This window comes from Sus scrofa, chromosome 7, assembly GCF_054392235.1.
Source record: "Sus scrofa isolate SSC_HxYL_T2T_F1_AM1 chromosome 7, Sscrofa_HxYL_maternal_Yorkshire_Landrace_v2.0, whole genome shotgun sequence".
Classification (NCBI taxonomy): domain Eukaryota; kingdom Metazoa; phylum Chordata; class Mammalia; order Artiodactyla; family Suidae; genus Sus; species Sus scrofa.
In genome coordinates, this window is record NC_139389.1 from 103,431,837 (window position 1) to 103,459,052 (window position 27,216).

Genomic DNA, 27,216 nt, shown 5'->3' on the forward strand with positions numbered 1-27,216 from the left:
TGGTTTACTTTTCACTGTTTGAGAATTCCCCTCCTAACGACAATCCCAGAAAAGCACTTGAGCCCTGCCCCAAGGGCCCCCAGTGGCCAAGGATGTAGCCACTGTGTCCTAGTTGAAGGCAACTTAACCTTGGGCCGGTGGGGTGAGGCACCTCCAGCAGGAGAAAGCATTTACCCCTTGAGTCCTGCCTGTCAGAGAGCCTCCTGTGGAGCAGACATGGGCAGAAAATATTTCACCTGGCCTAGGTCTCCTAGGGAAACTGACCTGTGTTCCCCATAAACACAAGTTACTACCAGTCCCTGTGCTGTCAACTGAAGGGTGTCACCCTACCTTCTGAAGGTCTGGGATGCATCTACTTACACTAATAACCCAGGTGCTTATTTTTATTCTCTCCAGTTACCTGCTATAGATTCCATCTTGGCATCCAGCCCAGGGTTATGCTCCAGGATGTTTCCTTGAAGCAGCCACATTCCTACAGGCTTCTATGTCAGGAGGGAATGGTGGCAGGCAATCAGCAGACCCTGTTGGTCCACACTACTACTCTGCCTACAGCCTCATGGAAGGTTTTTCTGAGGATATTCTTTAGGCTTTGGTGCTATAGCTGATGCTACCCAGTCAAAATCTCTGATGATGCCTGCTCACCCCAAATCCTACACTGCCCAGGCTCCTGGCAATTTGGTCGAAGCCATGTAACTGGATTTTGGCCAAAGAGACATGAACACAAGTAATATCAGCTACTTACAGGGCTGGCCATTGCAAGCATCTCAGCAACCCTCCTGTCTTCCCTGACTACAGCAATCTTGATGTGTTACAAGTTTCAGGTGGTGCAACAAGTGAGATGTGGGGGTGTATTTGTTACTGCAGCACAGCCTTCCCCATGCTGACTAATGCAGAGCATTAAAAAACAGTGTTCCTCTGATCATGGCCCTCCTCAGTGAGCTGTCTCACAGATGGGTGCTGTTCCTCCCAGGCCTGCAGTGATCAGTGACATCTCTCCCAACCTCTGATACAACAACCTGGGGCATCTTTTGGGCTGGCAGTGCCCTGTCAGGAGCTACAGCCTTGTGTCTACAGTTGCCCAGGATCTACTCTGTGCCCACATCCCTAAGGAAGGTCTCAGATGGGTAAAGTAATTGAACCACAGTGGGCTTCCCTGAAAAGGCTTTCACAGCTTAGAGCTCAGGTATAAGGAAAGAAAGAGAGGACTTCAGGCCCTAAACAGAGTGGCCCCTTCCATTTTAGTTGAAGATCTCCTTGCGGGCATCCCAAAACAAAGCCTTATCTATTGAGGATTTCTGCAATTCCAAGTTCCTTCATTACTTAAAGCCTACCGGGCCTGCCACACCGTGTGACCCATGAACGTGGGTGGGACAGCTTGGTATTTTCATACTGTTGGAAACAGTGGCCTTGTTGATCTCAGAGTCCCAGATTAAGCTGATTTCGCTATTTTTAATCTCTCCGGAAATAAGCCAAGAAGAGAGGCCTAATTGCAAACAGACTGAACTTTACATAGGAAATATGTAGGTCCCCCGAGGCATCTAGAAAGTGTCTGAAACCCTACCGAGGCTCCTCTCCTCCTCCACTCCACGGCTTCCCTCTCCAGAGCACGTAGGCCCTGCACCCAGAGAGGCCTGGGGGGCAGGAGAGATTGGAGTCAGAAGTTCAGCTCTGGCCTTGAACTGGCCAAACCAGCCCAGCCAGCCCTTTGGGCCTGGCGACAGGGCTTTGCATGAGAAACAGGAAGATATTTTGCCCACAGCTTTGGGAAGGCTCTTTGTTCTCTCACTCTCATGATTTTGGGCTTTCTGGTCCTTCTCTACTCGGGCTTGTCAAATTCCAGGCACAGAGAGGATGTTAATGCCATCATCAAGCCTGCAGCGCGCGCACACACACATACCCATAGCAATCCCATTTGCCGCGTAGCCCTGGGATTTGTGGCCAAGAGTGGCCCACCGTTCACATGGTCCCAGCCTTCCCCACAAATTCCAGTGTTAAAATCCCAGCCAGAACCCTGGGCCTTGCTGGCAGCTGTGTCACTGAGTCGCTGTGGGAGGCAGGACAAGGCCCTGTAGCCTGCTGTGCCTCAGTTTCCCTGCCTGTCACTTTGGACAACCATGACCGCAGCTAATTCTGAATTGTCTGCCTGCTGGTGGGACCAAGCACAGAAGGGAGCTGGCGTTTATGGCACGGAAGTCCCAGAATGAGTCAAAGAAGAGAGAGACCAAAATAGATCGGGAGCCGAGGGCCCAGAAAGGCAGCCAGAGAAGATTAGACACGCTGCAGAGCGAACCAGCCCGATGCGTGTATGGACAGCTCTTGCTCCTAAACAGCCTGTGTGTTATTTTCACTACCACGAGCCAGGCCAATCCTTGCCCACGATGGGAAGTTCGGGGCCGGAGCCTTCGGTGGAGCCTGCTGCTGCAGAGGGCGCCCCAGGAGCTGGCGCTCTTCCAAAGGACATCAGCATGGGGCTCCAGGGTTTGGCGAAATGGCTGGACAGATGGACCATCTTTGAGTAAGGAAGTCATGGTTACAAGGCAGGGAGGAGCGGCAAGTGTTCTCCCACCACCATCCCCTGCTGGACCTCTGCCGGCAGCAAGGCTTTGTTGGTGGGGCCTTTCTGCTGGAAAGCCCTTCTCCCCTTTCTTTTGCTCCTTGGTCTCACGACCCATGTAGACGGCAGTAGGCCAGGCGCACAGACATCGAGGGGACATCATGGCTGGGGATGGCTGAGGACTGGGGGTTCCCGGGGATGGGAACTCTGATGGCAGGTCTCGGGCATTTTCCATGTCTGTGCTCCCCCCACATCCTGACCCCTCACATCCTCTGTCTCTTTACAGGGGCCACCAGGCCCTCCTCGCCCGCTCCTTTTCATCTTCCGTTTCACGTGGGGGGGCAGTGCTGGAAGTCGCCTTCCACCCCCCTCTTCCCCTGGAGTCCTTCAGGCAAGGTTGCCAGCAATGTTGTCCAAGGCCAGCTCTTCCACCTTTATAGATAGGGGCTCACAAATATCTCATTTTAGCCTCAAAGGCCCCCTTTCCCCCTCTCGCTGTCTGCTCTCAACCAGCCATCCATCTCCTGCTCATCCCTGCCGGAAACACTCCCAGCCAAGGCAAGCGAGGCCAAGCCAAGCATCTGTCTGTGGGCTCAGAGACCCTCCAAGGATGAGAGTCTTGTCTGTGGCTACCAGATTGTACCCTGATGCCAGCCAGGTCCTGGCGTCTGCCACTGGCCCTCCCAAGATGGTAGCCCATGGAGACACAGCCCAAACCCTTGATCCAGTCTCTTCCCATCCTGCTCTGTTGGCAAAATGAAACTCCCCGCCGAAGAAAGGCCAGCCTGGACTGCCTGTGAAGCACCTTTGATAAGCAGGCAAACCACTTGTCCTCAGTTGGCCAGTGCTCAGGGGATTCCTGGGGGGCCAGCATGAAGTCCAGGGTCCATGTCAGATTTGGGGACAAGCCATTCATTGCTGACAACCTGTCTTTATCTGGAAATCAGTACACCAGAGCTTACAGTGAAAACGAAGTTTTTAAAGCCCTTCTTGATCTACATAACCTCATCCCGCCCCTTCCCTGGTCTCCCCTGCATCCCTTCCCTCACGTGTCCACCTTGCCCAGACCTGCAAACCCACCCTACATCTGCTCGTTCCTGCTTTCTGTCCTTGCTCCTCCATTCCCTTGTTCACAGCGTCTATCTAGATTTTGCCCATCTTCTAAGGCCCAACTCCAACCCTGCCCTCTCCTAAACCCCCACCTTTGGCCAAAGCTCCAGGAAGCCTGGAGCCCACAGCCCTCTCCTTCTGCACTCATGGCCCTCTACAGGTTACTCCTTTGTTGATGACAATCACACCCATGGCCATGCCAGCCTGAAGGCGCCCGATCTTGTCTGATGACCATCCCATATGTTCAGATGTATTGGCCTTTATCTCTGGGCCTGGGTGGCCCAAATCTTCTTCCAGAATTCTTGTCCTAAGGACATCTCCCCAGTGCTCTGAACATTGTGACAGCTTAGACAACACTTATGGATTTGATTGGTTATCCAAAAAGGAATTTAAGGAATCAGAAAGATGCATAACCTAGAAGAAGGATAGAATGTTCTGGGAAACTGTGCGTGTGGGCCCAGGTGGCCCTGCTTAGGGACAGGGTTGTCATGGGTTTTCCTTTCTTGGCTTATCTCGGATAGTCCTCGAGTCCCACAGAGGCCCGTGGAAAGGGGTGGTTTGGTGAACTGCTCTGCAACCAAAAGAGACACAATGCAAGGACAGAGCTAAACAATGTGAGAGCATCACGGCTCCAGGTGATGAGAACAGTATTTACAGACTCGGTGACATGTTTGAAGCAGTGAGTCCCAGAGGCTCATATTTTAAGCTGGACATCCTGAGACCCTGACGGTCTGTTTTTATTCTCCTCCCCATCCTTCCCTCCTGTAGGCCCTGGAACTTTCCATGCAATTTAAACAAGAGTATGAAACCTCCATTGTTTCTCAATCCTTACTAGTGCTAGGGAAGAATTTAAAAACTGCTTTGTGGAAGGGTGACTGGTGATGCGTGGAAACCATTCTGAGGTCTCACGATGACATTTGCCATTACACCAAAACTTCCAACAAAGAATGTCAAAATTCTAGGCAGAGCGGAAGGCCCATCTGCCCCCCCGCCCCAGACAACTCCAAGGACCGCAGGGCTGGGAGTAGGAACAGTATAGGTCCTTGTTTGCAGACAGACCCACCTGAGCCTAGAAGATCTGCAGAGTCTAGTGCCCTTAAGAATCTTCTCTCTCCCAAGTCCATTTTTATATTGGATAAAATTTCCTGAGGAAAATCCATAAACACGGGGTGGGAGCCTAAAACTACTATGTATATGGCCCAGAATACAAATGGAGAAATCAGTGTTTTCCCTCAGAGCAATCTAGAAAGTCCTAGCCAAAGAACAAATTACAAACAGCTACACAAGCATCAGGGAAGTCCCGCAGATCACAGGGGATGGAAAAAAACCATGAGATCATCACGCTCATCTCCTCGGGGGCCTGGACAGCCAGGATGCAACCTCACAGTCTCCCTTCTGAGTGTGTGTTCACCTCGCTCTCCATTCGGACTCATCTTCCATACCTGCCCCACCCCCCATCCCCAGACAGACAGCGCCTACAAAACAGAGCTCCACGTGCATGGAAATTAAGTCCAGAACCTTCTCTACTGTGTGGTTTTCTGTTGTCTGTCAACAACGGGATGTTCACCCCCATGTTGACCGGGACGATAGACCAGCCGGATCTGGCCACCCCGAGTCAGCCAATCCTACGGGGACCTCAGGGTCTAAGCCTGACCTATGGAAGCGATCCAACAGTTTGTACCTTGGTCAGGTCAAGAAAAGCAGAAACATGCAACATGATAAATAGATAACACTACTGTAGCTTATATATGAAAGTTGTTAAGAGAATAAATTCTACAAGCTCTCAGAGTTCCCATCGTGGCTCAGTGGTTAACGAATCCGACTAGGAACCATGAGGTTGCGGGTTCAATCCCTGGCCTTGCTCAGTGGGTTAAGGATCTGGTGTTGCCATGAGCTGTGGTGTAGGTCGAAGACACGGCTTGGATCCCATGTTGTTGTTGCTCTGGTGTAGGCTGGCGGCTACAGATCCAATTCAACCCCTAGCCTGGGAACCTCCATATGCCGTGGGAGCGGCCCAAGAAATGGCAAACATACAAAAAAAAAAAAAAAATTCTACGAGTTCTCATCATAAGAAAAAAATCTTTTTCTGTTTCTCTCTTTTTTTTATATATAGGAGATGATGGATGTTCATTAAACGTGTGGTGTGATTGCTATAATAGTTTCAGAGTGTAAGTCAAATCATGTTCTATGCCTTGAACGATATAGTGCTATAATGTCAATTATATCTCAATAAGACTGGAAGAAAAAAAGCTAGTTTTGATATATGTCCTCTAAATTTAGGTTAGTGAAAGGGTAAAAATGGATCTACTGGTGGTGATGATGGAGAGCTAAGCCTCTAAGTTCTGCTTTCTTCCCTTTTAAATGAAAATAAATACAATTCCCAACATAAGTAAACAAAAACCACACCAAGAAACAAACAAATGTATTTTTTGCAGGGGTGGGAGAAAAAGAAAAGCAAATACACTGTGCCAGGGAAACAAACAAAAATGATGATCTGGGAGGTCCCGTGGTGGGTGCAGCAGAAACAAATCTGACTAGGAACCATGAGGTTGCAGGTTCAATCCTTGGACTCGCTCAGTGGGTTAAGGATCTGGTGTTGCCGTGAGCTGTGGTGTGAGTCGCAGACGCGCCTTGGATCTGGCGTTGCTGTGGCTCTGGTGTAGGCTGGCAGCAACAGCTCCAATTAGACCCCTAGCCTGGGAACCTCCATATGCCGTGGGTGAGGGCCTCAAAAGACAACAACAACAACGAAAAAGATGATCTGAAAATAACTTGAAATTTTTTGTTTTCACCAAAGTGAAACACACACATACACAGTTTTTCCCCTCCTAATTGCAGAAATAATAAATGTCCAATACAAAAAACTTGGAAAATGCAGAAAAAAACACAACTGGAAAACTATTGAGAGTATTTTACTATATAGCCTTTCAATATTTTTTTATGAATACTCACCTATATACTAAGGCATAGTATATAATATATTGTATATAGTATATATTAAATTATGCTATATCATTATATAAATGAAGAGGGATAGAGAATTTTTACATATAAAATATTTTTTCATATATATTCTTATATATTTATGTACAATTTCACTTACAATGTTAAAAAATCCTCAATTTTGTCTTTTTATTTTTATTCTAGGGTAACATAAATTAATTGCACAAAATCAGAAGTAGGCTTGAGCCAAAAGAAAGAGGTGAAAATTACGTCTATTACTCTCATTCAGGAAAGACCACTTTTGTCTGCTATGTGCCCTTTCCATTTATTTTATTTATGTGTTTGTTTGTCTCTTTTGCCACACTCGTGGCACATGGAAGTTCCTGGGCCAGGGGTTGAATCCAAGCTGCAGTTGCGACCTATGCCACAGCTGCAGCAACACCACATCCTTAACCCACTGTGCCTGGCCGTGGATCCAACCCGTACCTCAGCTGCAACCTGAGCTGTGGTAGTCAGATCCTTAACCCGCTGTGCCACAGTGGGAACTCCACTTCCCATTTATTTTAAATATACATTCTTAAGTATGAAATGATATGTCAAGTTATACAGAAGTAGCATCATGATATGTGTTGTTTTTCATAAGCATGCTGGGGCAATACCAATGAATAGTTTAAACCATTACATTTTCCTTTCCCTGTGAGTCAGCTCGTGCTATGGCTTCTTGTGGAGGGGACACCGTCTGTGACAACGGGCCACTGCCTGGCCTCCAGGGTCCACGCTGACTCTCAAGAAATCTTAAAGTCCTCCTTTTCCACAACAAAAGCAGAGCCAGGAAGTCTGATTGTGGGACTTACTATAAGCTACAGTGCAGAAGAAAAGTTCCCACAGTGGGAGGGGACAGCAGCAAGCTCTTCCAGGTCAGGAGGCGAAGCGGAGGGGAGAGAGGGAAAGGTGCGGCCATGAGACAAGCCAGGCCTGTCTGGTCCCCCTTCCTTGAGACCATATCTTGAGGACTGGGGTGTTTTCAACATCTAGAGGGAGTTGGGGAGGGACCTAAACACACGTGGTTGGCCCTTGCTTTTCTGAGATATTGTTTGAGGAGGTTGCAAGTCTCTTGGGTTCACCTGGCACAGACCCAGCACAGTGCCATGGAATGGGGTAGAAGCGACAGCAGAAAGTGGCGAGGCCTTGGTGCATAGGCATGAAATAGTGCTCCTGGTCTCACAGCTCACTTGGGTGTCTCGGGGATTCCAGATTCCCTCGTGGGCCCAGCCTGGCAGCAGAACCACTAAGCAAAGGGCCTGGCCTTTGGGAATGAGAGGCCATGGTTATTCTCAACCTTCCACTCTAAGTCAAGAAAAGAGGTATGTGGTGAATACACTAACTTACGAATTGCAGTTCAACTCAAGGGCCATTTATTGGCCTCTTACCGTACACAAGGAAGGTGAAGACAAGGCTTCCCTCTCAATGAACACAATATCTGGAGAGTTTAATTCATTCCATTGTGGTACCCATGTAACCTAAAAGTCAGATTAAGGCAGGTGCTAGGGGAACCCTGATATGGGACAGTTCCACAGATGCTCTGAAAGGCTAGTCCAGGCCTTGTTACTCCATCCTGCACCTGTGCCCTTTGTCTTCTCCCCACCCCCAACCCTTCTCTGCGCCCAGCTTCATCCCCTTCTCAATCCTCCATCCCAGCCTGCTTTATGCAACTTCTCTTCCACCCCTGCTTCCCTGAGTCTTAGAGTGTTCGTGGTAGTAGCAGACCTAGGGCAGATAGAACCAGGCTGTGAAGCTATGGTGAGAAAGTCAGGAAAACTGGACTAGAATAATAACTGGAGCAGACCGTGGATAATAGTACTGATTATTGTATTCATCACTTATACCTTGTGGCACTGACTGAAGCGCTTTCATATGCATTTTGAACTCACTCATTTCTTTTTTTTTTTTTTTTTTTTTGTCTTTTCAGGGTCGCACCCGCGGCATATGGGTCAACCCAGGCTAGGGGTCAAATCAGAACTACAGCTGCCGGCCTACACCCGAGCCACAGCAATGCGAGATCCAAACTGCATCTTCAACCTACACCACAGCTCACGTTAACGCTGGATCCTTAACCCACTGACTCGAGGCCAGGGATCGAACCCTGGTCCTCATGGTTGTTAGTCCGGTTTGTTAACCCCTGAGCCACGAAGGGAACTCCTGAACGCATACGTTTCTACCAACTCATACAATAACACTTAAGTTAAGTGTATAAGCTCATCTATCTATGTGATCACCTCTGGTGAGAGAAGTGTGACAGTGAGTCTTCCTTTAGAGATAAAAATCATAGGCACAGACAGGTTCGAGTGACTTGCCCAGGGTCACAAGCTAGTAAGTGAAAGGAAGCACCCCATCCTGGCAGGCTGGTTCTAGACCCTCACAGTAGGGGACAATCGGAGACACCAAGGTCCCTGAGCTAGAACAAGGGACATGGCTGCATGTAGTTTGGAAGGCAGGCGGTCCCCAAAAGGTCTCAGAGAAGCTAAAGTTATCCATAACAGCTTTTGGAAGCTCTCCCAGGAAGAAGGGGGGATGAGGGTGTCTGTGGCTCCCTCTTGGCTGCTCTGGAAACAGACCTGGGGGGCTTAGGGCTGTGTGGTGCATAGCTACAGAGGCAGCTGCAGAACGATGGCGTATGCATCTGTGACCCACACTATCAGGGGCAGAGCCAGTGTCCAGGGTGGTGTACTCGTCCACACCAGCACTGTCATTTCTGGGGCGTGGAGCACATGGCCAGCCCCCTGCTGGAGGATGCGGCAAGGGAAAGTGCCCCTTGTCTCATGCCAGTGGCTTTTGAGCAAAGAGCCCAGAATACTTTGCAGCATCCTCTCCTGTCCGTCACGCCTGAGCTGCACTGGTTGGCTGACTAATGGCTCCATCCAGCATCCAGGGACTGTGTCTCCACTTGCAGGTGGCCAGCAGAAGGTCAGAATCCAGCAGGGGAGCCCGGCTCTTCCAGCAGGGCCACACCAGCCCAGTGAGCTTGCTATGGCCCCAGGGGTTCAGGACAGACAGGCTGTGAAACTGACCTCACCCTTTCCTGCTTTATCTCATTCAGTCCTGGCAGTGACCTGGTGGAGAGGCCAGGCATGCCTCTCCCAGTGTCACAGATGAGGAAACTGAGACTCCAGGTCAAAGCTAGAAAATGACATTTTGGGAACCTCAAATGGATTGGCCTAGCCCCTGTATCATACTGTCTTCATACGTATCTTCTCACGTATGACGCATCTTCCTGAACACTCACAGCATTTAAAGCAGAACAGGGACCTTTTGTCCTAAATCAGTCTGGTGCTGGGAGCCGATTTAGGGAAAGACTATTCGCCCAGTGACAGATGCGTCAGGCCTGCCTGGACCCTGGATTGGGCACCCTCTGCTGCCCTGCTTCCGCTGTCCAGTCCTCTTCACAATGGACTTGACCCTTTCCCACATCCAGCCTCGAGGTCTTATCTCCTGTCCCTTCACCATGCCCCTTGCCTTCCACACCCCCTGCCTTCAAAGCCCCCTAAGGACCCACTTCCCATAATGACAAAAATGAGGCTGCCTCTCCCTCTGCCCTATTGCTCCCCCCTGTTGTCCTCCCTAACAGCTCGATTTTTTGGTTGGCATTGGTTTATTTATTTATTTATGTATGTATTTATTTGCTTTTGGCCCCGCCCACGGCATGCAGAAGTTCTGGGGCCTGGGATTGAAATCCGCACAGTGCTGCAGAGGCAACACCAGATCCCTAACCTGCCAGCGCTACCACGAGACACCCTCTCTACTATTTTAAACCCTGTTGTCCTCAGCTCCAGGCATCTCCCTGGATCACTGTGTTCTTCATTCTTGAGCGTGGCTTCAGCCTTGGTATCCTGCCGCTTCCACACTTTCCTATGTGTTGAGGTGCATTTGTGGTTAGTTTGCCCAAGAAAAGAAGTTGTGTTACTGAAGTCATTCCACCAGTCTCTGGGGCCAGCCACAGCTACAACGGTGACAGCCCCAAAGCCTCAGCCAGGTCAGTGTCATTGCTCCCAAACTCCTTCGCATGGCCCCACACCAGGCTGGTCAGGTGTCATGTATGTCTTCAGAAGCCAAAGTCCTTGGTATGGTTGGCTTTTCTCAGCTTCCCCCCGTGCTCTCCCACCATGCCAGAATCCTCTTCTTCCCTACTGTGTCACCTCCACTACATGCTCAGTTCTGGCTCCCTTTCCCCAGGCCAGGCTCTATGCTAAGCACTCACTGTGCTTTATGTCATTAAATCTTGCCACAGCCTATACGTATATTTTATCCATTTTACAAATAAATGAGACTCAGAGACAATGACTTACCCAAAGTTATGTAGCCAGTAAGTGGCAGGGGCTGGACTTGAACAGCCGTGTTCTTAACCACGGAGATCCATCACTCCATTGAGTCCCCGTGAGCCAGTCAGGGGACCATTCTTAGGGTCACCTGTTTCCATGGAGCTCTGCCTCCCACCTTTGACAGCAGCCTCTCCACCATGGTTTATACCCGTGAGGCCTGAGCCGAATCTGAGCCCAATGACCTTGATCAAAGCATGGATTGTTCTTTGAAATAAAAAAACTGAGGAGTGGGGTGATGATCAAGATAATTTAACTCTTTTCTTTGAGGAACTAATTACTGAGAGGCTTCTGCGTTCCCTGGCACTGTTCTAGATCCCAAGTGAAATTAGCAATAAGCTCCTGCCCTGGTGGAGCTTACCATCTTGTAAATGACAGCATAGCACAGGAGCCTAGAGTGGGAAGTGCCAAGAAGAAAGAAATCTGGGAGTTCCCATTGTGGCTCAGTGGTTAACGAACCCGACTAGCATCCATGAGGATGCAGGTTCGATCCCTGGCCTCGCTCAGTAGGTTGGGGATCCGGCGTTGCTATGAGCTGTGGTGTAGGCCGGCAGCTGTAGCTCCAATTAGACCCCTGGCCTGGGAACCTCCATATGCCGCCAGTGCAGCCCTAAAAAGACCCAAAAAAAAAAAAAAAGGCAAAGAAAAAAACAAAAAAACAAAAAGAAAGAAATCTGGAAAGGAGGAGCCAGAGTCCTGGTGGGTACAGGGGCCGCCTCCCCACTTAGGGAGGTGAGGAATGGCCTGAGACGTCTGCTTCCTATGGGGTGGGTGCTGTAGGGGACAGAGGGATAAGAGGCAGGGTCTCCTCATTTCTGCCAGTGGTGCCATGGTGGCTGAGGTCTAGAAAGGCACAGACCGCGTGGAGGGCCAGCTCCTATCACACAGACCAGCCTTGCCAATCATGGTAGCAGATATGGATTCTCTCCCATAACCAGTGAGTGAAGCAGTCTTTTATGACATCGGAATCCTAGGCTAGCTCTCTTCTGGCCCTCTCCTGCCTGACCCAGCCCCAGCTCCTAAAATTGGTTTGGCCTAAAGCCATGCAGACCACTTTTACCTAAATCTAAGAAAAATGTAAATAAATAAATAAATGTAACTAGAGAAGTAATTGTGTTAGCCAAGAGTCCAATGCCAGGGTTCCCTGGTGCATCACCTGGTTAAGGACCTGGCATTGTCAGTGCTGTGGCTCAGGTCATTGCTATGGCATGGGGTTGATCCCTGGCTTGGGAACTTCTGTGTGTCATGAGTGTAGCCCAAAAAAGTCCTATACTGCATTTCAGAATCACATGTAAATCATTGTAAATATCCTGGGGTGAGGGAGAAGAAGCTGTCTCCAAAGTACGGAGTCTTTCACTTCCTATTATCTCTTTTAAACAAACCCCTGCTGCAGACTTGTGAACATCCTCATTTTGTAAGGTAAAAGCAAAAAACAAGACTGAGAAAGGTAAACTGACTTTACTGAAGTTCCATAAATGACATGGTTGGGTTTTTAACCCAGGTATGTCCATTCGACCCCAAAGTCTGTGCTATTTCTTTCTCCATCAAGCACCAGCTTAGCCATTTATGTAGAAAGAGGAACCCTAGGCCAACAACTTTACCACCCACGGCCTCAGTTTCCCATCTGTCAAATGGGTCTGATGCTGGTAGCTAACTTACCTATCTACTTCACTGTTCCGTGCCAGTGGTCACATGAGTTCATGCAGAAGAAAGGCCTTTTGAACTTGAAGGCACTGTGAATAATATGGTCTGAACCCTCATCTTGAATTTAGAAGTGATTATGGCTTTTCTACTCCCTAACCTTGGGGAGGTGCAGGGGCACAATTTCCACTGAGCCTCTCTAGTATATTTCCCACATGCCTGTTCTGATTGGCTGGTCTCCGCTGCTGGCTCTAAACCACCTCATCTGTATTTTCCTCTTCCCAGCAGTTAACATCACCACTTCCACCCTGTCCCCCAGACATGCCCCTCACTGCTGAGTTGTAAGTTTTCTACAAGGATCTCGCTTCTGGGACCCCAAAGCTGCGATCCATACGCACCTCTGTCTAGTAGTGGGATGGTCAGTGTTTAACAATCGCCTTCCCCCAGGTAGAACGGACATGAATGGTGGTTGTTGCTAATTGCATTTACAATAAGAAGTCAAGAGTAAAAACCAACAAAGATGGATTTCAGAACTTCGCCCATTTGTCAATGTCAGAAGTGACCTCTTTGCTGAATTAGATAATCGTTTTGGAATGCTGGAGGAATAGGACCTCGATTTGCTGTGTCATTCACAATGTCATTGCTACAGATACGGAACACGTTCAGGTTTCATCTGCCTTATTAGCATTTTTCTATCACTTTCTTATGTCTAGACAATCACCAAAGCCATAAATCAAGGCCCAATTTGTAGAGCGTGCCAGTTTCCATGGGGCAAGTCATCTCACCATGGCTGATTCCCAGCTACCTAATGTGATGCTGCTGAATGTGAAGCTGGGGAGAGAAGCACAGAAACACAGCCACTGTGTAGTACTCCCACCGTATTGATGTAATAGCAAATAACTCAAAAGAACAGATAATAGAAAGAGTAGTAAAGGATATGATCATTAGGATAGGATCTGTTTTTAGTATTGATTACCTGTGCTTTTAGTATCATTTCATTCAGAGTTTAAATAATTCAATTTGCCATAATGGCTGTATTGAACAAGCAGCTTGCAAAATTCCTAAAAATGTACCATCAGGAGTTCCCGTCGTGGCGCAGTGGTTAACGAATCCGACTAGGAACCATGAGGTTGCGGGTTCGATCCCTGGCCTTGCTTAGTGGGTTAAGGATCCGGTGTTGCCATGAGCTGTGGTGTAAGCCACAGAGGCGGCTCGGATTTCAAGTTGCTGTGGCTCTGGCGTAGGCCAGCGGCTCCAGCTCCGATTGGACCTCTCGCCTGGGAACCTCCATATGCCACAGGCGCGGCCCTAGAAAAGACACAAAAAAGACAAAAAAAAAAAAAATGTACCATCAGCCAAGGCAAGCCAGCTCTAGCACACCACTGTCCATTTCCTCGTCCTAATTAGCACCTACGGGCCTCACGCCGTCTGATGGCCACACCCTCTGTTAAACGGTCCACAGGAATCAAGAGAATATTCGTCGATGCTCAGCTTCTCCAAATAAGCAATGTCGACGGCTTCAGTCCAGCCGAGTGACTTAATGATCTGTTTCCTTCAATAAACTGTGATTTCTGAACTTAATTCAGATACCTGAGCATCGCTGTAAGCTGAGAGTGAGGCCCAAAGGCCTTCATGATGTAATATACTAGGTTTAAACTTGGCGAGCGGATGACATTGTGAGAAATGGATTTTCTTAGGCCGATGTTAGGAGTCTGGGGTGTTTTTTTAAGAGTTAAGCCAAGGCAAAAAATAACCCTTGCAACACATCACTTCACAGCTGGTCAGCCTGGGAGAAGCTATTCTGGGACCTCCAAGTTATGGTGCCTCCTTAAACTCCAGGCAAAGTGGAATCAGGATGTGGGGTTTCTATTCTTGTCTGTGTCGAGGACTTGCTATGAAATCTCTGGCCAGCGAGTTCCCTGGCTGGTGCCTCAGTTTACCCTCTAGTGAAATCAGGTCAACTGCCTGAGCCAAGGACATGAGACTTGAGCTTGGGGGGCGAGATGGGGGGTGAAAAAGATAAGTTGCTAGGGCTTACTGGAGGATCTGGAGGATCCATTTGAGGGGTTCTTAATCAGTGGGGAGTCTGCAAGGGGCTAAGTTTTAGATGAAAACTTCTAAGAGATGACAAGTGAGCAAGGTCTAACAGCGAGGAACAGGAAGAACAGAGAAGATAAAGGAAGAGACGAGCCTCCAAACAACATTCAGGGAAAAGGCTGTGCCAGGGGCTACAGGGACCTGTGTCTGGGTTCACTCTTCATGGGCAGAGTCCGGGCAAAGGATGAGTCAGGTACAAAAAACAAAGCGGGCAAGATGGGGTGAGTGGTGCCTGCTGATTAGGTTTGATGAGCTCATGTCTTAAGTAGAAAAGGAACGTGATCAGTTCTGCTTCTGAGCCCCGCGTGGAAGATAGCTAAGGAGTGGGCCAACCTGAAGATGGCACCATCCTGGAACACAGCCCTGAAATACTCTGTCCTGGGCCACTGTGTCAAGAACCACTCTCCCCTTCATCACATGGCACCAGAGTTCCCAGGGAACAAGGCTCTCTCCTCTGTTGAGAGCTTGAGCCGGCCCCAGAGGAAGAAGCATTAGGACTAAGCCCTGCATCTTTCTGTCCAGTTTCCCCCGTGCCTTGAACTTCTACCACCTCCCTTCCCTTGCCAGCAACCTGGAGGAGAGGAAACTCTACCCTGATTTTTTTGTTGTTGGTTTTTTTCTTTGGTTTTTTAGGGCCACACCCTCAGCATATGGAAATTCCCAGGCTAGGGATCAAATGGAAGTTGCAGCTGCCAACCTACACCACAGCCACAGCCACATGGGATCTGAGTTTTGTCTGCGACCTACACCACAGCTCACGGCAACGCCAGATCCTTAACCCACTGAGCGAGGCCAGGGATCGAACCTGCATCCTCATGGCTACTAGTCAGATTTGTTTCTGCTGAGGCCAGGGATCGAACCTGCATCCTCATGGCTACTAGTCAGATTTGTTTCTGCTGCGCCATGACGGAAACTCCCTATCCTAATTTTAACGTAGGAGCCACTGAGACTTGCATATATTAAGTGACTTCCTCCAGATCACACAAGACTCCACCCATCGCTCGGCCACCAACTTTGCATCTCATCTGCACCCACCTGTCTCCATCAATCCTAACGAGTCAGTCAGCTTTTCCCATCCCTAGGCCAGACACCTCCTCAAATAACAAACTGATTGATCTCTAGAAAAACCAAAGGCCAGTTCCAGTGGTCAAACACTGCAAGCTAGAGAGTTTCTCCCAAAAGTTCTATGGGAAGCCCAAGAATTCTGAATTCCAAAGCCAGCCAAATTTGGATTTCCTCTGTAAAGAGACCATCCGTCCCTGCAAAGAACATACCCTACCCCGTGTAGTTAGTTCCATGTTTCCTAATAACTTTTGCTTACACCACAAAATTGTCATAGATTATGGAAACACAAAAGCCTTGGAAAAGAAGAAAAAAAAAAAAAAATGTCCCGAGGCCCCTGGAAGTCATTATTCCTTCCTTTAGCAATTGCTGAGTTAAGCAGCAAAAATATGGTTTTCATCGTGCACCCCTCCCCCACCCCCCACTCTCTCTCTCTCTCTCTCTCTCTCTCTCTCTCTCTCACACACACACACACACACACACACACTCAGACACACTCACATAGATGATCTGCTGGACATATGTTCACAAGAAAGCGGGCCTGTGGGGGTGGGAGAAGATTCACATGTTGTGAGTCAAGAGCTTGAACATTTGAAAAGAAAAAGTGGGAGAGGGCGGGGAGTTTGCAGCCCTGGAAATGGAATATCCAGAGGATTTATTGCCTTTGAGTATCTCACGAGGCATTTTTTTTTATAAAAATCTGTAACTTATGGCTTTTTTTTTTTTTTTTTTTTTTTTTTTTTTGTATAGGGCAGTAAACAAGAGCTCTGAAAGGGGAAGGAAGCCAGGAGAAAGCCAGCTCCATTAGTCACGCAGCTGCATATCCTGTCACAAAGGACCCCAGTTGAGTAATCGCCCAAAATATGCCTGTTATTTTTTTTTTCTGTCAGAAAAAAAATGGGGCCTGCCAAAATGTACTGTAAAAAGGAAAAAAATCTAGTCTCTCAGCCCCAGAGGGGGAAAGGAAAAGAAAGAAGAAACAGACGTGACTTCTCAGCACTTCTAACCCTTTCCCCAACTTATCTTTAAAAGAAAAAGCCCTCAGACTCTTCACAGCGATGGAGCTGGCTGGAAAAAAGCTGGCTCTTTGAGATGCTCCAGGTCTCAGAGGCCGTGCAGTTCCATGGTGCTGAGAGCTTAGAAAGAAGAGGGCCGTCGGAGAAAGAAGGAGAAGGACAGCCCCCAGCAGAGAGGAAAGAAGACAGGCCAATTGAACGAGGCCTTTGCTGGACCCAGTGAGCGAGCTCTGTCCCACAGGGAAGCTGGGCAGCCCCCTCCAGTTTCATGAGCATCGCATGGGCCCAGCCTGTGGCCGAGCACGCTTTTTCTGATGGCCTCAGCGAAACCACCATTGTCTCCAGCCTCCAACGTGCCCTAGGCTGTTTGGGCCACAGAATGGACAAGAAGAATTTGTGTGGCTGGACATCTGACTCTGGGGAAGTCTGAAGAAGAGGATCTGGAAAGGACCAGAGCTGCCTCCAGTCTCAGGAATTTCCCCGAATTGGCTTTGCAAAACCCCTCCATGCCAGGCTCCTGGTGGGGAAACTGAGGCACAGCCAACGAAGCTGTTCTGAAGCCTGGTGCAGTGGCTGCCTCTCTGCCGCACCCTCATTCCCTTGGCTCTCAGGATCAGGATGCGCAGAGCGGTCAGTCCAAACAGAGAGACTCTTGGAAAGTCGCAGCTTTCCACCTGCTCACATTCTGGTCTAGTCAGAACTGTCCACGGGGAAAGGGGTTGTCTGAACCCAGGTGATAAAAAAAAAAAAAAAAAAGCAGGAGGTCTTCTCCTTAAGAAAGAGAATAGAGGCCAAAAGGGAGGAATGGGGAGTTCCCGTCGTGGCGCAGTGGTTAACGAATCCGACTAGGAACCATGAGGTTGCGGGTTCGATCCCTGCCCTTGCTCAGTGGGGTAACGATCCGGCGTTGCTGTGAGCTGTGGTGTAGGTTACAGACGCGGCTCGGATCCCGCGTTGCTGTGGCTCTGGCGTAGGCCGGTGGCTACAGCTCCGATTCAACCCCTAGCCTGGGAACCTCCATATGCCGCGGGAGCAGCCCAAGAAATAGCAACAACAACAACAGCAGCAAAAAAAAAAAAAAAAAGACAAAAGACAAAAAATTAAAAAAAAAAAAAAAAAAAAAAAAAAAGGGAGGAATGGGCAGAGGCACTGCTTTTGCTCTGGGCTGTCTGGAGCCTGTCTTCAGAGAAGCCAGCCTCAGCACCACAGGGCAGGGCTGGGAGAAGATCCTTTCTGGGAGCTTCTGTAGCTGCCTGAGTCCTAATCTGGCTGCTTGACTTTGGGGTCAGGGGAACTCCAACTTCACGGCCAAGTCCATCCCCATGCCACTTGCTGCAGGGAGGCCCAATTTTACCCAAAGCAAGGCCTTCCCAGCTCTTCCAGGCCTTTGAGCCCTGCCCATCCTGTCCAAGGCACAATCTCGAAGCCAGTCCTGAGCTTCATGTCCCAGCTCTGGCCTCCTGCTTCCCCGGGGACAGCTAATTGACACCTAAAGCCATCCAAAGGATGCAGTGACTTCCTGCAAAGACCTGGCTGTGAGGTGAAAGAGCAGCGTCTCCTCCCAGCTTTGCTGCTGATTTACTGTGGGATTTCGGGCAACGCAAATGAACTCTCTGTGACCAACTCTTAGTCTGAGCCTCTACATGCTGCAACGGGCAGGGTACTGGGAATTCAGTGATGGAGAACACAGATCTGGCCCCTTTCCTCATGTGAAATCTGGGCACCCTTTCCCGCCCCTGCTGCAACACAGGATCTCTTGCGTTTCCTGAAACCACTTCCTTCGGTGGCTGAGTCTAGGGGTTAAGGGATGGGATAGGAACAAATATAACAACAAAAAAGAAATGCATTGCACATTTTTTTGCCTTTAACTATTTTATTTTTATGTTTGGGGGCCTCACCTGCAGCATATGAAAGTTCCCAGGTTAGAGGTCAAATTGGAGCTCCAGCTGAGGCCTACGCCACAGCTCATAGCAATGCCAGATCCTTATGCATTTCAATTTTTTGAAGAAAAAAAAAAAACAAAAAACAGCACCACCTCGCACCAGTTAGAATGGCCATCATTAATAAGTCCACAAATAACAAATGCTGGGGAGGGTGTGGAGAAAAGGGAACCCTCTTTCACTGTTGGAAGGAATGTAAATTGGTACAACCACTATGGAAAACAGTATGGAGGTACCTCAGAAAACTAAATATAGAACTACCATATGACTCAGCAATCCCACTCCTGGGCATATATCCAGACAAAACTTTCCTTGAAAAAGACACATGCAACCATGTATGTTTATTGCAGCACTATTCACAATAGCCAAGACATGGAAACAACCTAAATGTCCATCGACAGATGAATGGGTTAAGAAGCTGTGGTATATATACACAATGGAATACTATTCGGCCATAAAGAAGAACAAAATAATGCCATTTGCAGCAACCTGGATGGAACTAGAGACTCTCATACTAAGTGAAGTAAGTCAGAAAGAGAAAGACAAATAGTATATGATATCACTTATATCTGGAATCCAATATATGGCACAAAGGAATCTTTCCACAGAAAAGAAACTCATGGACTTGGAGAACAGACTTGTGGTTGCTAAGCGGGAGAGAGAGGGAGTGGGATGGACTGGGAATCTGGGGTTCATAGATCCAAACTATTGCCTTTGGAATGGATAAGCAGTGAGATCCTGCTGTATAGCACTGGGAACTATATCTAGTCATTTGTGATGGAGCCTGATGGAGGATAATGTGAGAAAAAAGAATGTATGTATGTACGTGTGACTGGGTCACTTTGCTGTACAGTGGAAAATTGACAGAACACTGTAAACCAGCTATGATGGAAAAAATTTTTTAAATCATTAACAAAATAATAAAATACATTGCAATGAACCCCCCCCAAAAAAAACAAAACACAAAAACCAAAAATCACCAAATACTAATACTAGCATTTCCAAAATACTTCTAGATGGAGGACAGTCTCTTAGCAACCTGCTCATAATGACAATTCTCCCAGGGCATGTGGAACCCCCTGCGTTAGACAGTCCAGCTCAATGGGAAATGGAAAGGACCAAGCCTACTGAATGACGCACAAACCGCCTCGACGTTGCTCTAGCTCACATCAAAGCCCCGGTGCTGGACTGACTCGCGAGAACGCCTTCCTCATCTCAGCTTCAGCTGCAAGAAGTACCTGAGGGCAGTTCTCCTCGGAGCTCAGCCCCTTCTTGAGGCCAGGTTCTTCATGAGAGTTAAAATCAGAAATGTCCACACAGGCCGCTGACTAATATTCGGGGGCTGACAGACCTGGCCCATGAACCCAGGGGTGCTGTTCTTGTCCCCAGCATCTCAGGTGAAGGACGTCTCCGGAGGAGTTCCACCCCCACGTGGATTTCCCTTTGTGGTGACAGTGACATCTGAGTCACTGAGCATGTAGCGTCACCCCCACCCCACCCCCACCATGCCCTGGAAGGGAGCCAGGGTCAGGTTCCTCACAGTAGAGAAGCCTGCACTTCCTCCGAGCTCCCCGACGGCACTTCAGGCCCTGCAAGCCTGCGGTTGACAGGCACCCGAGGGATGAGGTCTTTCTCAGCCTGTTCTTCTCTCATTAACCCTTTGATGTTTCTAAGCTGACAAGTCAGCATCTTCTAGGCCGCAGGGAACCTGTTCACCAGGTACCCCTTCCAAGCAGCTGGTTGAGAAACCAGGCAGTCTTGGGTGGAAGGAGAGTGTAAGGGGGGCTGCTGAAATGACTCACTGACTCGGCCCCTGTTTCGGGGGGGCATTGTCTCCTGTCATCAAAAGGCCTTCAACAGAGGATGCAGATGGAGAGCTGACAGGGAAAAGCTCCAAGTACAAAAAACCAAACCAAACCACAAAACCTGCATCCCATATGTAGTGGGAGATGGAGTGGGGTGGGGCGCTCGTTCACCTGCCAGGGTTGGGGGTCTTGTGCTCCAGGCTCCACTTAGGAATCAAGCCCAACATGGCTGGTGCATCTTGCTGGGGAGAGGGGAGCCTGAGGGGGCGGTCTCAGAAGGCCCTTCAGAGTCCACTCACCAGCCTCTTCCTTTGGTGCTCTCAGCCCTGTTGCTGGAGGATAACGTAACAAGGCCTTTTGAGTGTGTGAGAGTCAGTGCCTGACAAAGCACTTACTGACCAAGGAAAAATTAACTTCAGGTGCAGCGGGAGAGGTCTGGTACCAAGAATGTCTGGGGTATTGAGACACTGGAAAAGATTGCCTAATACTGTAATGGGCTCCCTTCCCTGGAAATATCTGAAAATGGGATAAGTACACTCCAATCTTGGATGGGTCAGCTGCCTTGAGGTAAAGGGATGGTTACATCGACCCATGGAGAGAGCTGGCCAAGAACTCTGAGTCTTTGAGATGGTATATTTTCATATGGTGGCAGGGGGAAGGTTTTATGGTGGTAAAGTATACTTTTACCATTTTAACCTTTTTTTTTTTGTCTTTTTTGTCTTTTTAGGGCTGCACCCATGGCATATGGAAGTTCCCAGGCTAGGGGTCGAATTGGAGCTACAGCTGCCAGCCTACACCACAGCCACAGCAATGTGGAATCTGAGCTGCATTGCTGGTGCATCTCGCTGGTGAGAGGCGGGAGTTACATGAGTTCCCATCATGGCTCGGTGGAAACAAATTTGACTAGGATCCATGAGGATGCAGGCTTGATCCCTGGGCTCGCTCAGTGGGTTAAGGATCCAGCATTGCTATGAGCTGTGGTGTAGGTTGCAGATGGAGCTCGGATCTGGCATTGCTGTAACTGTGGTGTAGGCCAGCAGCTATAGCTCTGATTTGACCCCTAGCCTGGGAACCTCCATGTGCTGGGGGTGCAGTCCTAAAAAAAAAAAAAAAAAAAAAAAAAAAAAATATATATATATATATATATATATATATATATATATATATATGGAGTTACAATCGGGTTAGGTAAGAGGGCTAAAGAAGCATGGAAGAAGGAGCCAGTGTGTTCCTGGCTCAATCAGGGGAGACTTCCCAGAGGAGGTGAGATTGGAGCTGGATGCTGACAGATGACTAGGTATTTGCCTGGTAGAAGAAAATGAAAAGGGGAGTTCCCATCGTGGCGCAGTGGTTAACAAATCCGACTAGGAACCATCAGTTTGCGGGTTCGATCCCTGGCCTTGCTCAGTGGGTTAAGGATCTGGTGTTACCATGAGCTGTGGTGTAGGTTGCAGACCTGGCTTGGATCCCGTGTTGCTGTGGCTCTGGCGTAGGCCAGTGGCTACAGCTCCGATTAGACCCCTAGCCTGGGAACCTCCATATGCCGCGGGAGAGGCCCAAGAAATGCCAAAAAAAAAAAAAAAAATGAAAAGGGGCAGAAAAAGAACCTTAAAAAAAAAAAAACTACACAAAGAAGTTCCCGCTGCAACACAGTGGGTTCAAATCTGAATGCAGTGGCTCAGGTCAATGAAGAGGCAAGGATTAGATCCTTGGCCCAGTGCAATGGGTTAAAAAAGATCCAGTGTCGTCACAGCCGTGGTGTAGGTCAGAGCTGCAGCACGATGCCATCCCTGGCCTGGGAACGTCCATATGCCACAGGTGTGGCCATAAAAATAAAAACTAAAAAAAAAGTTTTTTAGAGAGTAGACAAAATGTTAAATGCACATGTCCTTTGATCCTGCACTGCACTGGTCAGAATTTCCCTGAGGATATACTCGCACCCGTACACTCAAGGCCTTTGTCCAAAGATCGCAGCAATGCTCGTCAGATCATCAACTGGAAGCAGCCGCCATGCCCACCACTGGGACACCGGTTAAATAAACCATGGCACAGCTATATGATGAATTAATATGCAAATAGAAAAAGAACAAAGGGGGGGTCTCCATGTGCTGACATGGCAAGAATTCCAGACTTATTTTTAATTAAAAAAAGATGTCAGTTTACATCCAAATTCTTCCCCTGAAGGGATATGCAAGAAACTGTTAGCAGGCATTACCTTTGGGAGGAGCGACTGTGGTTTAAGGGGAGAGAAACTTAAGCTTCATAATCAACCCTCATACTTTTTTTTAAGCCATGTGTACATACGGCATTAAAAGAAAGACTAGCGGGACTCTGAGGTGATAGGATTATGGGGTGTTTTTATATTCTGTCTGCTTGCTTTCTTTAAAATATTTTAAAGAGGCAGGCAGCTCTTTTTCTGGAATGGTTTAGTCCTCCTGGCTCCTAAAGGGTGGAATAGATGCTTAAAGGGCCAGCCTTCTGAAGAGCTTCTCTTAGAACTTTGCAAAGGCAGAAAGGAGTCCTCGGACTCTGAAGGAAGAAATGGAGGGGCAGTGACAAGAGGGACAGGCCAGAGGTCTAGGGCAGAGGAAGTGGGGAGTCAGGAGAGTTCCCAGAAGGCCTGCCCATACATCTCGGGGACCTAGGTGACCTCTGCCTCTTCTGGAACTTCTGCCTCCCTCATGGGTACCCACGGCTCCAGGAGAGAGACCCAGCCACACAGGGTTAACCGGCATGCTTTGCTTCACTGAGCGTGGTGGGAGGGGGCTTGCTGGGGGTCGAGCAGAGGGGCCCAGCCCACCCCAGTCCAGGCAGCATTAATAAAATGCAGGTGTTTTTACAGTTGCATTACAGAGCAGGGAAGAAAGGGTCTCAACTGGAGCATGCATAGAGACATACAGAAATGAGAGCGGACCGCGGTGGGGAAAAATATGTCTGCAAATAATGAGAAAGCATTTTGGAAAGAGGGCTGGCTTTGAGGTTAAGAGGAATGCAGCAATTTCTGGCACAGGCCTACCCTATAGCTGTGTGTGTGCGTGTGCATGTGTGTGTGAGCGCGTGTACAGGCTCCTATTCCTGTTCTGCAAAGACACATGCATGTGCGCACACACACACATACACACGCTCCCCCCTCCACCACCACCACAGATCTTTTCCCAGCCACACCAGTGTGGCCTCCGCTCACTTTCACCCTGGATTGGTGCTGACACGCCTGGGTTGGCATGGTCTGCATTTCTCTGCTGCCCTCCTCTTTCTGGACCCTGCACCCACACACCTCTTCCTTTTCTGCCCATCACCTCTTTCTTGGGGCCTTTGGTGGACCGTGCTTCCCCCTGGCCTGCCCCCATTTCTTCATCCCCTCGGCTCTGCCTCCAAGCAGGCGTTTTGTGAGCCTGACTTGCCACCCCCTTTCCCGAGCCCTGCCCACCCTGAAATTGGGGAGATGAGGAGGGGGAACAAAAAGGTGCCTCCACCCTGGGCTTCCCGACGGCCATAGAGCTGGGATGGGGTCATCGGGCTCCTGCTGCTTAGGCTCTGCTGCCCATTTAATTTAATGAATCTGGACGCTGAAGATGAGACAGGTGTGATAAAGCCTGCACAGGGCAGCCTCCCACCCTCTGGCCACCCTAAGGACAGGTTAGGGACCAGAGCCATGCAGCTGGGGAAGCAGGTTCTGTTGAGGGTCCCACTGCTCCTCTCTCACTTCCCCCAGAGGGTGGGGGTGGGAAAAAAAAAATCACGGCCTTTCCCCTGCTTTCCGGGGGCTTTCATCCTGCCCTGACTTAGAAGAGCCTAAAAGGTGGTATTTCTATGGTTTGTTTAGCTGACTCCTGGTCTGGGACTACTGAGCCGTGCAATCATCAGCCATTGTCCTGACACAGGAAAAGGCTTTGGGAGGCCCAGGAAGACCCCTGAGTCCCTGCTCGGCCCAAGGTGGGATGCTATCTGAGCAGGCAGCCCCAGTGGAGGTAAAAACCCTCTAACTAGACCAGGGTCTGGATTCCTGGGAGGAGGGCCAGGGAGGGAGCTGTGTTGGGGGCCCCGAAAAGGCCCCTCCAGCTGATGGTAAGCTTACCCCAAGGGTCTATGCCTGTGGACCTGACCCACTGAGCCAGGACCTGTGTGGAGCAAAAAGACAGCCCAGCTGCCCATGAGTGTGTTCCCCAGAACTCAGCACTCCAAGAAAGGGCAGGGCAGGCAGGGTCAGGGGTGGCCAGAGATTGTGAGCTGTGCTCTGCCCCAGCCTGTGGGCACCAAGCTCCAGAGGGTCAAGTTTCTTTCTCAGCTCCCCATCCTCCACCCCCACCTGCCTCCCCTTCAAAAACAAAACCAAAAAACCAACCCAGGACAGGCCACAACGAAACTGTCACCAGCTTATCCCTTCCCATAGCCTGCCAGCGAGCCATGAGGCTGCTTGGAGGAGACAGAACTGGCAATCAGCTGCAGAGAACACGTTCAGAAGGTTTAAGGAATCCAGTGCTAAGAGTTCAGTTACTGGGGCGGCTTGTCCCAGGCTCTGCGAGGACGTATTCTGCCTGAAGAGACTTGGACTTGGAACCAGAGGGCTCTCAGTGGGAACCACCCTGAAATCCAGGATGCCGGGTCACCTCACCAGCACCAAGTGGCCTTGGGGCCTCTTGTGTCTCCACACTCAGCCTTGTCCCCCTTCTGGGAATGGGATGAAGGAAGCCCAGAGCCTGAACAATGGCCCAGGGCATTATTCATTTATGCCCCGTGCCCCATGCAGAGGAGTGCCTCCCAGAGCAGATGTTTCCAATGAAGCCTCCAGATGAGGACCCCGGGGCGAGGGGGGGTGGTGGACAGGAAAGCCCTGCTGCCCTGGCTCCCATGGAGGGGCGGCAGCCCCCTGGCCCCTGAAAGCAGGAGCTACCTAGTGAATGGGACATACTCTCACTTGAATTCTCAGCTCCTTTCAGGAAATTGCCAAGTTGGCCCTTGGCTTTCTCCTTCCCCTGAGCCCCAGCTCCGTTTCCATAGCAACCGCCTCCCCATCCTCAGGGAGCCTCTCCCGGTCCTGCCCACCCCTCCTCCCCACCGCCCTCTGCGTCTCATCTGTCTGGGTGGGAACTGGGATTAGAGTTTGTCAGGGCCCAGGGTGCTTTTCCCAGGGCCACTGTGCCTCCGTGATCCTTTTGCGCCTCCCGGCCCGGCTTCAAGCTTTTCAAGTGACCAGACTTAATGACTGGCCCTGGGTTTCCTCCTCTTCCCTTTCTCTGCCTCCAATAAAGCAGGAGAATTAACCCAGGTTTTTAAGTGCCCCCGTATCCAAGCTGCATATCAAAGCGGGCTTCCCCAAGCTGCTTCTGCATTTCAAAGGGGCTGATTTATCGCTTTCGCTTAAATCGGCACATTTTGGGAGAAGAGTTTTACCCAGAGGTCAAACCCTGGAAAAACAAATGGATCCCCACTCCCTCCCTCCTGGGGTGCTGTGGTCTATTAGTACATAAACTGCTGGGGACAGGGACAGGTGAGGAGACAAGCTGCTGGCATCCTTCAGCAGCTTGGGGCCTGATCGTGCAGGAAACCAGCCTGGGCTCCACCTCTCTCCTGTCCTCTGAAGCCTCTGTAAAATGGGGGGTGCACAGAACCATTCCTGGCCCTGGCCATGTCTTAGTGTCTGTTTCCTGCATCCTTGGCCTTTTCTGGGGACCCTAACCTGGGTCCTGAACAGCTCTGGGCCTGGGTTAGCAATTCCAAGAGGCACGTGCTCACCCACCGCCCCAGTGATTCTGTCCCTCCAGTGTGGCCCTGGCCCCTGAGCGTCCCTCATTCATTTCCTCTCTCCAACTCCCACTGAGAAGCTTTGCAGGCACTTACTATTCCGCTGCTATACAGCCGGGCCTCTGGGTCACCCACACGCAAGTCCCTCCTACGCTCGCAGTGGGACCTCCTGGCCCAGCCCTTTCTTCCCACGTCCACCCGCGCGCACTTGCACTCTCTCCCCCAGCCCTGCCACTGTCCGCAGAGCTCCTCCCACCCAACCTCATCGCAAGAAACTGTCCCCCAAAGGCATCTTCCCCAAGCCCTGGAACCTTTCTTCCTTGTCGGCCGCACTGTCCCCAGCAGACTCTCTCCATTCTCATCTAAGCCCAGATCTGACTCCCAGGCTTCCTCGGGCTTTAGGTCTCCACCAAATGTGCAAGTCCCACAGTGGAAGGGCCAGAAAAGGCATAGGCGAACGGGAATGAGGACATCCCTGGACGAGGCTGGGCAGGTGACATGGCATCTTGGAACTCCTTACTCAGCGCTGGGGACAAGAGGAGGAGAAGCAGCACCCAAAAGCGACCTCTGGAAAGGACGCCTGCATGAGGCTCCCCGAGGGAGGTTTCCCCTTAAGGGATAGACACATCTCTGTTTCTTTTTCTCATTTGTTCATTCATTCATTCACTCAGCTGGCCCTTACGGAGTGCCTGCTATATGCCAGATGCTGTGGGAACTCCTGTCGGGTCACCCTGGAGCAGGGGAATTAGAAAGTAGGGCCAACAATTAATTACAGTGCAATTAGAATAACCCTCTCTTGCAGAAGGAGGCTGGCAACTGAGATCTGGCGCTGAGATCACCTAACTCTCTCTGTGGGGATCCAGGGAAGACTGGCAGAGGCAGGGAGGGAGATCGGATTTGAGTTTAAAAGATGAGTGGGAGCTTATCAGAGAA

The 27,216-nt window shown here is 49.8% G+C and overlaps 1 protein-coding gene across 2 annotated transcripts in view; it reads left to right on the plus strand.

The window, feature by feature from the left end:
- Window positions 1-17,552, plus strand: part of RAD51B (RAD51 paralog B) — a 790,317-nt gene extending 772,765 nt beyond the window's left edge. The window contains exon 11 of one of the 2 annotated variants that reach the window (XM_084969574.1): window positions 16,531-17,552. In XM_084969574.1, coding sequence (XP_084825700.1) covers window positions 16,531-16,538 — 8 coding nt within the window. In that variant the 3' untranslated portion in view covers window positions 16,539-17,552. The remainder of the gene's footprint in view (window positions 1-16,530) is intronic. The other variant, XM_084969556.1, reaches the window with a different exon arrangement.
- Window positions 17,553-27,216: the final 9,664 nt, after the last annotated feature.